At 61.6% G+C, this 11,179-nt stretch overlaps 1 protein-coding gene across 11 annotated transcripts in view; it reads left to right on the top strand.

Moving 5' to 3' along the window:
• Sardh (sarcosine dehydrogenase) overlaps positions 1 to 9,747 on the top strand; it is a 55,765-nt gene extending 46,018 nt beyond the window's left edge. For all 11 annotated transcript variants that reach the window (XM_078048604.1, XM_078048601.1, XM_078048598.1 and 8 more), the window contains 4 exons: positions 5,444 to 5,606; positions 6,217 to 6,385; positions 8,006 to 8,141; positions 9,474 to 9,747. In XM_078048604.1, coding sequence (XP_077904730.1) covers positions 5,444 to 5,606; positions 6,217 to 6,385; positions 8,006 to 8,141; positions 9,474 to 9,599 — 594 coding nt within the window. In that variant the 3' untranslated portion in view covers positions 9,600 to 9,747. The remainder of the gene's footprint in view (positions 1 to 5,443; positions 5,607 to 6,216; positions 6,386 to 8,005; positions 8,142 to 9,473) is intronic.
• Positions 9,748 to 11,179: the final 1,432 nt, after the last annotated feature.

Here is an 11,179-nt window from a genome sequence, read left to right as displayed (position 1 = left end):
TGGCAGATAGGGCAGATGCTCTTACCCTGGGGGTCCAGTAGCACCCTGCAAAATTCCTTCCAGGCCCAGACCCTCCTCGGCCAACCCAGCATGGTTGTAAGATGTCCTCACACTCCCGCGGTGTGGGACGAGGCGGGTCTGGGTGCGGGCTCTCTTTACACAGACCTCTCTGCCCACCGCATCCTGCAGTCCAGGAATCAGCCCCCGAGATGGCTGCAGAGGGCCGGCAATTCTACTGGCTCTGGGAACAATTCCTATGCTCTCCGGGCCACTGGGAGGACAGGTCCTAGGCAGCCTTGGAGCCCAAGTCGTTACCCTGCTGGGGCCAGGCAGGAAGAGGAGGTCAGCTCCCTGCAGAACCTGCCTCCAGGCTGCGTCTCAGAGCCCACTCTCATCTGCAGAGCTGGGTCTGCACTGCCGGGCTCCCCAGCTCCAGGGCCAGCTGGCTGCTCACCCCAGCCTGATTCCTGAGCACAGGGAGGTGCCTGCCCAGGTGGCCCTCCCCGCGCCCCACCCCCCCCAGCTGCCTTGGGCTTTCTCACTCCCAGGTGACCCATCTGGCTGCGGGTCTGCTCTGGTTGACCCTCAAGCTGCACCTCAGGCCCAAGGTGCCGTGGGTCGAGGGCGGTCCTCCATCTGGTCTCCCAGCTATGACTCCTGAGCTGGGAAGTCTTCCTTCCACCTCCTCCCCTCCCGGAGTGACGCCCTCCTGCAGACCAGGGCCATGCGTGTGGCCTGAGGTGCTCTGCCCAGACCCCCTGTTCCCTCCTGCTCCCCCAGGTCTGCGCCTACCCCGGCCTTTTCTGGGTGGGTTTCATTTTTATTTATCCTGTTTGGTGCTCATGGTGTGGCCCAAGTGTTCATAACTGACCGTCTTCCAATTCTGGAAAACTCTTCATCATTATCTTTTTCAAAAAAAATATATTTTCAAAGTAATACATAAAACATGACAATCGGCCTATTAGCATGGAACCATGTGAGGTCTTGGTGGGTCACAGGCTGCGAAGCGTCTACATCAGGTTGGATGCCCTGGTCTCCTCAAACGTCGCCCTTTCTCTCTGGTGAGGTCACCTACAGCTGCCCCGTCCTGCAGGGGAAGCCTGCCACCTCTGTCTCTTGCTAGCATTTCTCTGTCCCCTCCGTCCCCTCTGTCCCCGCCACCATCTTGCTCTGAACCTGTGAGACGGGCTTTCCAGATTCTACACGTGAGGGAAGGTTTTCGGTGCCGGCTTCCTTCACTCAACGTAATGATCCCGTTCCATCCGTGTTGTCCCAGAGGACAGCATCCCATCTTTCTGTGGTTGGCCAGGTTCCTGAGGGCCTTCACGCTGCCCTTGGGCTGGTGGACAGGGGCTGACCTGCTCTTGGCCATGGTGTGTGGTCTGCCTTGAATGTGGGGACTCTTCCACATGCCGTCTCTTTACCTTGGGCATTTACCAGGAGTTCTGGACAGGAGGCTGGTTTTGTTCTTTCTCCCCTTCTTTCCAGTTCCTCCCTCTTAGCCTTCTGCTGGACGCAGGTGGCACAGACCAGCTGTATCTGGGCCCTGTGCTCGGCCCCTCTCCTGGTTCCTCTGTCCCTGGCCCCCCAGGCCTGGAGAAAGTGCTGATCACGGATCTGGGGCTTCAGTTTCCTGACCTTGGAGGAAAAGGGGTGGTTGCTAGTTTTACCAAGATGACAGTTTCACAGTGTGCCGTGTGGCGGTTCTGTCTGTCCAGCTGCTCTGCTACCCAGTCCCGGACGTTCCCACTGTGCTCAGCTGGAAGCCTGTGTGCTGAGCTCCCCCCGGCCCTGTGACCACCACTCTGCTCTCTGCTTCTATGGGTGTGGTGACTGGGGACCTAGTGTAAGTGGGGTCATGAGCACGTGTCCTCCTGTGGCTTCTGTGGCTCAGCACACTATCCTCAGGGTTACCTGTGCTGCAGGACGGGTCAGAACTTCCTCCCACTGAGGGGACAGGCCATGTTTTGTTTGTCCATGCATCCATCCGTCCACTGACAGAGCTCAGGGTGCTCCCTGCCCTTGGCCTTGTGGCTGTGAGCGTTGGTATGTGGACAACCCCGAGCCCTTGCTGTCAGCCCTGCTGGGTGCACACTCAGAAGGGGGGCTGCCGGCTCCTTCTGTTTTTAAGTCTTGAGATGCGTTTCCATGTGACCGTGCCTGTGTGCCCCCACCCGGGGGCACAAGCCCAGTTCCTCCGCATCCTCCCTGCTCATTGTCTTCTGTTTGTTCAGATGTTGACCATCCTGCCGGCATGAGGTGACTTGGCTTTGATTTGCATTTCTGGATGTTGGGTGGCGTTGAGCGTCCTCTCACCTGCGCTGTGGCCGTCTGAAAGTCATCTTTGAAGAAAGGCCTGTCTCCTTTGCAGATTTTCCATGGGGTCACTTGTCTCGCTGCTGTTGCGTCACAGGAGTGCTGCATGTGTGGACACCAACCGCGTCACCCCTCCGACGTGGGGGCTGCCATTGCACCAGCGCACCCTCTGGGCGGGGCAGTCTGCGGTGCTCCCATCCACGGCTTGCCTCTGTTACCCGTGCCGGATGCCACAGCCCGAGGTGGCCGTCCTTCCTGACTCCCTGTGTTTCCTTCTAGGGGTTTTGCAGTTACAGCTCTGGGTTAGCTCTCTGCTCCATTGGGGTTGATTTTTGATGAAGGGTGAGGTAAAGGTCTCGCTTTTCTTGTGTGTGTGGGTATCAGTTTGTCCTCAGCCATCGGTTGGAGAGGCTGATCTGTTCCTTTCCTTCTCGGTGGTCCTGGGCCTTGTGGAGGGTCACTTCATCATACAAACGAGAATCTACTCACTCCCACACTTCCTATTCCACTCCATTGGTCTGGCTCTGCGTCTCTGCCAGCACCACGCTGTCTGGATCGCTGCCCCGAGGAGTGTGTTTTGAAGTCAGGAACAGTGAGGGATTCTTCCAATTGTGTTCTTTTAAAATTCTTTTGGCTATTGCGGTCCCTTGAGATTCCATTTTGATTTTTTTCCCCTATTTTTGTAAGATAAATGCCGCTTGGAAAAGGATTGTACAGACCTGTTGAGCACTTTGGGCAGTGTGGATATTAAGTCCCCCAGTGCGGCAAGGCAGAGGGCTTTGATTTACTGTGTCTTCCTCAACATCTCTCCCCACCTCAAGTCGGTTTCTAGATCCTTCACTCCTTTGATACCATTGCAAGTGGAATTGTTTCATTTCTTTCTGTGGCTCGTTCACTGCTTGTGTGCAGAAACACAACTGAGTGTGTGTTCTGTGTGTTGGATTTTGTACTCTGAACCTTGCTGAATTCACTTAGCAGTTCTAACACTGGCATGCATGTATGTGTGCACGTGTTTATGTGTGTACGTGTGTGTGCGCGCGCGTGCGCACGCATGTGTGCATGTGCAGAACTCTTCTGAGCACAGGATGTGGCCCAGGAACTTGGCTCTGGCACCTGCCATTGGTGGGCTGTGCACGGGGCACAGGGAGCTGGGATGGGGCGGGAGGGTGTGTGCCACCCTGAACTCCGACCCTGGGGCTTGGCTGGGTGAGGAGTGGGTCTGCGTGGGATCCATGGGCGAGGGGCCATGAACTTTCAAATGACTTCTTCCTGTTTTAAAGTGAGATGGGCTTTGAGCTTCAGGCTTCTCCGTAGGCAGACTGAAATTAGAGTCCAGTTGACAAGGCGCTCCGTCCAGGGCCTGCGGTTTGCACCACAGAAGCAGGCAAATGCCAACATTTTCCGAGTCCATTTTGAGTTTTTTGAGAGGTCCCCACAAATGGCAACTCACAGCATTTTTGTGCCATTTCAAAAGATTTTGGCACCGAGCCCCTCAGCGCGGCCATGGAGTAGCGTCAGGTTCACAAGGAGCCTTGGGTGGCATGCAGATGCCCCTCCCGCCAGGCCCTGTGCTGCTGGGAGCTGTGGGGCTGCCGCTGCCCACCCTTCTGCCGCCCAGCCCTTCTGCCTGCGCTCAGTCCCTGTCTCCGTGGGAACTCGAGGGGTCCCAAGCTGAACCCTAGGTCTTACCAGATGGGGACACTAGGCTTAAGGACCAAAGGCCAGGTGCCAGCTGCTGGGTGTGCACGTGACGCCACCCAAACAGCTTGTGGAAGAGCCCATCCTTCTGGCCAGGAGTCACCCCACTCTGGCTGTCAGCTCCAGGGACACCAGCTGTCCCTGGCAGGGCTTGGCACCTCTGCCTCAGCCCATGGCCGTCGCTCACAGTGGTCCCCACCACTGAGGGCCATGAAGGGACACGGCGCGTGTGGAGCTTGGCCCAGGGGTAAAGGAAGATGGCGCCGGCACAGATGGCTCCACAGTCAGCTTCAGCAGCCTGGCAGGACTTGCAGCCCTACCCGCCAGCCTCCCCTCCTGCCTCCCCACCCCTGCTGCTCCAGCTCTGCCTCCACAGCAGCCCGCCCTTGGCCAGCAAAGGCCACTTGTCAGCTTCATTGTCCAGCCCGGGGCCCCCAGGCAGGCTCCGTGGCTCCAGGATTTTGCCCGCCCCGAAGCTATAGTCAATCCTCCGACCCCTGGGTCCTGGGGCAGAGGCCACATCTGTCTTCAGACCCCATACTTGGCCCAGGCTGATCACACTGGCGGGCAGTTGGCTTCTAGAATGATGGACATGGCACTCGGCTACCCCCCTTGGATCCCTCTGTCCCCAAGGGCAGCTCACGATGCACAAGCTGTACCATGGCTTCCAACCAACGGCCTCATGGACAAGTCTTGGGATCCGTTAAAGCCTAAGACGTGAGAGCCAGAGCTGCTGACCCCACTCTGGAGACAAGGAAACGGAGGCCACAGGAGCAGGGAGGCTTGCCCAGGTTATGGAGGGGACTGAAAGGCGTCCCCGTCCTGCCTGCTGGAACTGCGATACAGCTTTATTGAGAAACAGGGCCTTTGCAGATGTAGCTAAGAGAGGATCCTGGGATGAGATTACTCAGGACTAGGAGGATGGGTCCTAAATCCAATGGCCAGTGTCCTCAAAAGACAGTAGAGGAGACAGGCAAGGTGAGCGTGTGTGAAGGCAGGGGCTGAGCTTGGTCACAGCCGAGGACCGCACAAGCCACCAAGAGTTAGGGGGTTCTGAGTTAGGGGGAGCAGCCCTGCCACGCTTTGATTTTTGTCTCTGAACTAAGAGAGAGTCTATTTCTCTTGCTTTCAGCCACCTTAAGTGACCACCTTAAGTCTGTGGTCATTTGACCCTTGGGAAACTAGCACAGTCACTTAGAAGATCTGAGGCCTGGGACAGGGGACATATGTTCTGCTGCTCCCGCAGGGGGCCCCTCTATTGCCTCCAGGTTCCCAGAGCAGCTCGTAAGGACCCTCCTTGGAAGACCGCTTTCCTGGTGGCAATCCTGCTGAGCCCAGGGCCAGCTGACCATATCGGTGCCATCGCCAACATGGTGGCCTGGGCCTTGCCGGCCTGACGTCTATGTCTGAGCCGTGTCTGTCTCCCCAGGTCCGGGCCATGCGGCTGTCCTTCGTGGGGGAGCTGGGCTGGGAGCTGCACATCCCCAGGGCATCCTGTGTGCCTGTGTACCGGGCAGTGATGACCGCGGGGGCCAAGCATGGCCTGGTCAACGCAGGGTACCGAGCCATCGACTCCCTGAGCATCGAGAAGGGTGAGTGCAGGGTTTGCGCAGCCTGGTGGCCACGGAGACATGGAATTGGGGACATGGCTGCCCCTCCCTCCCCGCCACGATGGCCTCTTTTTCCTGTTACCACCCATTTCCCCACCCCTCCTCGCTGCCCACGCACTGGTCTCTGGTTCGGGGCCCTGGAGAGGGTGTTAGGACGCCCAACACCTGCACGTGCCAGGGTGAGGAAGCAGGGCCAGGTGGGAGCTGACTCAGCACGGCGGTTTCCCTGAGAGGCTTGCCGCGGGCAGTGGGGCTGGACCTGGGCCTCGGGCAGGCTCAGCGCCACTCCACCACCAAGCTGCAGCTCAGCCCCGGGAGAGGTAGAGTCAGAGCCGGAGGGGCCCGCCCCAGCCCTCTTTAAATGCCACCCCAGTGCCCCCGCCTGATGGTGCAGGGCTCCGAGTGGCCCTGGGGTCATCTGCCCCTGGAACTCATGCCCGAGTGTCAAGGGAGAACCTTCTGGGGTTGAGGATGTCCCCACCACCCGTCCTGGGGCTGCTGCCCACATCCCTAAGCAGCTCTCACAGGGGGGGGAATGGGCTGGGGGCCTGTCCCTCACCTTGGCAGGACCTGACCAGTGGTCCCCCCACAGGCTACCGGCACTGGCACGCGGACCTGCGGTCAGACGACAGTCCTCTGGAGGCCGGCTTGGCCTTTACCTGCAAGCTCAAGTCCCGCGTGCCCTTCCTGGGTCGCGAGGCCTTGGAGCGACAGCGCGAGGCGGGCCTGCGCCTGCGCCTGGTGTGCCTCACCGTGGAGGAGTGAGTACCCTGGCCTGGCCAGGCGCTGCTGAGCCCAACACTTCCTGTTGCCTCAAAGCACCTGGCATGCCACTGCCCACACGTGGCCACCCAGGCCGCCCATCACTCAGGAGCCCAGGCCTAGGGACACTCTGGTCAAGTCCCACACCAGGGCAAACCAGGCCAGTCTAGGCGACTCAGACGCCTCCAGGGCCAGCAGGGCGGGGTGGGTCAGCGGCCTGTAGGGACTCAGGGGGAGGAAGACTAGAGCAGAAGGGCCCTGCCAGGCCACGGCTCCCCTGAAGTGGTGCAGCCCAGCCCCGAGCCCTGCCCTGGAGCCATCTCCTGGTCACCTGGGGCCACCTCCCTCCTGTTGGGGTTAAACCTCCCTGAGGCCCGTGATGGGATGACCATTTACATGTGAGGACCACAGGATGCTGGTGACAGGGACTCTGGCAGAGGTGGAAGGAGTGACCTGGCTGGGGACCCGGCCATTGCCCTGCCTGCTGAGGGGCAGCTGAGAGCTGGCCAGCTTCTCCGCAGATTCCCGGCAGAGCCGGATCTGGGAGCCCGGCTCTCACCCGTTGTCCTGGCACAGGGTTGGTGCCAGCGGGTCGCCCAGGCACCCTCAGGGACCCGCATGGCCCAGTCTCCAGGAAGGCGCAACTTCTGCCTTCGCTGGCGTGGGCCGACAGCCAGCCACGGAGCTCCCCTGCTCCTGGATCAGGAGTGAGAGAGGCTGTGAGCAGAGCTGGCCTGTCCTCCGAGCCCCTCCCTGGCTCTTATCACTGTGCCTCTTCCAAGGATGGCTTGTCACCGCGGGAGCTGCTCCACTGTGGCTGGGGGTCCTCGCAGCTAGGCTGGTCTCCCGAGTCCTCTGACCCTCAGAAGCTCAGGCCTGGTGTCTGGCTCCAGGATCAGCCAGATGATCAGATGACGACTGCTCCCCCAGGGTCCTGCCCCAGGCTGCAGCTCTGGGCTCCGAGGGGCAAAGGACCCTGCTGCTTTGCTCGGGGCCCTGGGCGAGTCCATGCTCAGGCTGAGGCCCGGCCAAAGGGGGAGAGGGAGTTCCCAGGCCTCGTCCTTCTCCCCACATCTGATTGGCAGTGGGGCCAAGTGCTGCGTGGCTCCAGGCTGCGGTCCCAGGAGCTCCCAAAGCTGCCTTGTCTGTTCCCTTCGGCACAGCCTCTGTGGTGACAACCCAGGGAGCAGCCTGCAGATGGGCACAGGGGCTCCCCGGCACCCGGGTGCTGGCATCTCTGTGATTTTAGTTTACTTTTTTTTTTTTTGTCTTGCATTTTGAGTTTTTGAGAATCTCTTGTGAGCTCTTGTGTGACTGAGGAAGCCCCGTTGGTGTGTGGGCTGCCCCGTGGGCGCTCGGCTGTTCAGAGGAGAGGGTCCCAGGCGGAGCCTTTTCCCATTATGTGGGGCTTGCCCTGGAGACACGAGTGGAGCCCTGGCGGGGCGTCTCTGGTCTTCCCCATGTTCCCGGCAGCAGGTGCCCAGACGTGCCAGGCCAGCGCCTGGCTGGCTGGGGCATCATTGCCCTAGGCACAGTCCAGCTTCCCACTCTCCCCTAGGCCGGGGGACGTATGTGCACCAGGGGCCTGGGGTCCCAGCCGTCCCTATTGCTTCTTCCAGAAAAGTGCCCATGTTTGGCCTGGAGGCCATCTGGAGAAATGGGCAAGTGGTGGGCCACGTCCGGAGGGCTGACTTCGGGTTCACCTTGGACAAGACCATCGCCTACGGCTATATCCAAAATCCTAGTGGTGGGCCGGTGAGTCCCGTCCCCTGGCCCTGCCTCCTCACCCAGACACTCCCTGACCCAGTCAGCTCTACGTCCATCACGCAAGCCCAGACTCTAGGCAAGGTCCAGGAGTTGTTCAGGGAGTTGGGCTCTGGGCCGAGTACCAGGGCTTCCCTGGATGGCGGGAAAGGAAGTTCCCCAGCCTCCCCAGGAAGAAGGGGCCACCTCTGCCTCCTCTTCCCATCTTTCCAGCCTGGGGAGAGGGAGTGCCAGTGAGGAGTGTCCTGCCTTTCCACGAGCATCGCTGGGAGCAGGTCTGCCCTCTCCAGAGTGCGACCACCCTGCCCTGCCCAGCCCAGAGGCTCCAGCTGGCTCCAGCCGTCACCTGAGCCCCTGACACTTGCAGAGAAGCCAGGTTGTGGTCCCCACTGAGCTGGGAGGAGCCAGCCTGGAGTGAGCCCCTGGGAGGAGGTGATGGCTGCTCGGGCGAGGTGGCCTGGGGAGCGGGAGGCCCGGGACACGGGCTCCTCCTTGCCACCCTCGGGGCTCTGCCCCTCAGTTGCCCGTGACCTGGGATGAGCAGGTTCTCTTAGTCAGTTCATCTACAGCATGGGGACAGGCCCATCCTCCTCAGGGGACAATTGTGTGGAATGCCACTCTATGGGGTTTAATAAGCCATCGTGTGACATGGTGGCACCATTGGCAATGATGTCTGGGGTCCAGGGCCTTCTTGGACAGGGGGAGACGGGAGCCTGGGAGCCGAGCAGAGGTCACTGTCCCTGCTGGGGCTGGGTGGGGTGGAGGTGCCCCTGCCTGTCCTTTCAAAGAACAGCAGCACGGGCCCTGAATTCCAGCTAGGCCAGGGATGCGTGTGGCCCAGTGAAGGTCACCCACAGCCAGACAAGTGGCCCTGAACACTGGGTGTCATTGGAGCAGCAGGGCTGGCGCCCTGCCCCCGCGATCAGAGCGACCCAGAACGCTTGCCCAGGGGAGGTGGCCGCAGTCTCCCAGACACCAGGGTGTCAAAGCTGCTCCGTCCCCGCCCCTCGGGACTGCCCGGGCTGGCTGCCAGCCTCTTGCCCTGCTGCACTGGGAAGCCATCACGTCCCCAGGGATCTGGAATTACTGGGGGGGGGGGTGGCGGGAGGTGTGCTATCCTTTGGGACAGGATTTACTGGCTGCCAGACCTGGGCTTTGCTGGACACCAGGTGCTCACGTAGGACTTGGGGCACGCGGGGCAGTACCTGGGCTCAGAGGGGAGACTTTGGACAGGAGTGGATTGGCCAGGGACCCCCAACCCTCCAGCGAGGAGGAAACCCTGCCCCCCCCAGTAATGGGGAGATCCTTGTGCCTTGCTCCTAGGTCTCACTGGACTTTGTCAAGAGTGGGGACTACGCCCTGGAGAGGATGGGGGTCACCTATGCTGCCCAGGTCCACCTGAAGTCTCCCTTTGACCCCGACAACAAGAGGGTGAGGGGGATCTACTGAGGGGCCACCCAGGGGCCAGCACCAGCCACCCTGCCGCACCATCTACTGCTTCCTGCATCCTAGGACCTTGGGCCCCAGCCAGACATGGACCTTCCCCACCCTCAACCCCCGGCCTGATAAAACCCCAAACCAGGAGTGGAGAGACCAAGTGCCTGTCCTGTGCTCACTGCCCCAGATGGGCATCTTCCCACCGACCCTCCCGGGACCTGGGCTCGGGGACCACTGATTCTTCAGCCTTGGGCGATGCAGAGTCAAAGGAGGAGAGCCCACGCAGGCCCAGGAGGCCAGCTGGCTCACCTGGCCCCAGTAGCCTGGCCAGAGCACTGGGTTGCAGGGTGGGGGACCAGGGCAGAGAGGAGCAGCCGGGAGGTAGGTGCTGGTCCTAAGGCCAAGGCCATCGCGCAGGATGTTGCCTCTCAGATCAGGGACAAGAGGGGAGTCAGGCGCAGGTGGGGAGCTGCTGAGAGTCCCCCGCCTGGATGGCCTGTGACACGTGGTGGCCCGTGATATGTGGTCTCACATCAGCTCCCCGAGGCCCATGCAGAAGTGCCACCTCGGCCGCCCAGCCGTCACGGCAGGTCCACGCCGAGTGACAGCTGCCGGAATCCTGGCCTCCAGGGCCCCTGGTCTCTGCTGTGGACTCGGCCGTTCCTCAGTCTTCCTGCTCACCCACCCAAGAGGGGCCCGGCCCGAGCCCAGCCCCACACCATGCCGTGGGCTGGGGCCCCTCCCCGTCCCCTCCCCCTAGGAGCCCCTCCACGCCTGCCGGGTGTCAGGAGTGACCCACCTTCCTGCAGGGTGGGCGCCCGGTCCCCTCCCTCCTCCTCGCGGCAGGCCTGTTGTGCAGAGGGTCCAGGCCTGGCCCCAGCAGACCCCCCCCCGTGGTGCCCATGCCGTCCTGGGGTGTGCCTGTGGTTGTGGGGGGCTGTGCTCAGGGCATTGCTGGGCTGTCCCCGACCCCCAGAGGCAGCACAGAGCACAGGGTGGGTCATCCTGGGCAGCGCCTGCACCTTCGGACACTCACACTGAGCCGAGATAGCCAGGCACCTAAAACTGAAGCCACAGAAGACTTGTGGGATGTGGCCTCTGAAAAGCCCGTTTGGTGCCCTGAGTCTGGGGAGGGGCCGTGGCCTGGAGAGCACGGTGGGCCTCTGGCTCCCACACGAGCCGGGAGGAAGGAGCACCTGCGGCCTCCTGGATGAGCGAGCATCCCAGGAGCCAGAGGAAAGGGAGAGCCGGCTGCCCAGGTGGCTGGGCCTGCTTCCCGGGGCCTGCGGTTTGGCCGGGACCTCTGAGTTGGGCCTGTGACCACATCCATCTCTCGGCCTGTCCTTGGGAGAGGGCCCAGGATGAGGGAGGTCGGAGCAGGTCCAGGCCAGCTCGTCTGCCCTGGGCTGCAGCGGGAAACGCTTTCCTGGGCCTCCCCCTGTTCTGCCTCCTCCTGACAGAGAGGACCCTGGCCTCTGAAGGGTCCCTGCAGTGCCAGGGCCCCCGAGTGCCGCTCCAGGTGAACTGCCAGGACCCACGCCCTAGAGTGGGCTCCCAGGCTCCGCCCCTGCGCTCAGCCCTCCTGAGCTCCA

The sequence above is a fragment of the Ictidomys tridecemlineatus genome, chromosome 4 (genome assembly GCF_052094955.1).
Source record: "Ictidomys tridecemlineatus isolate mIctTri1 chromosome 4, mIctTri1.hap1, whole genome shotgun sequence".
NCBI lineage: Eukaryota > Metazoa > Chordata > Mammalia > Rodentia > Sciuridae > Ictidomys > Ictidomys tridecemlineatus.
The sequence above is the reverse complement of the archived record's forward strand: the minus strand, read 5'-3'. Positions and strand labels throughout refer to the sequence as shown.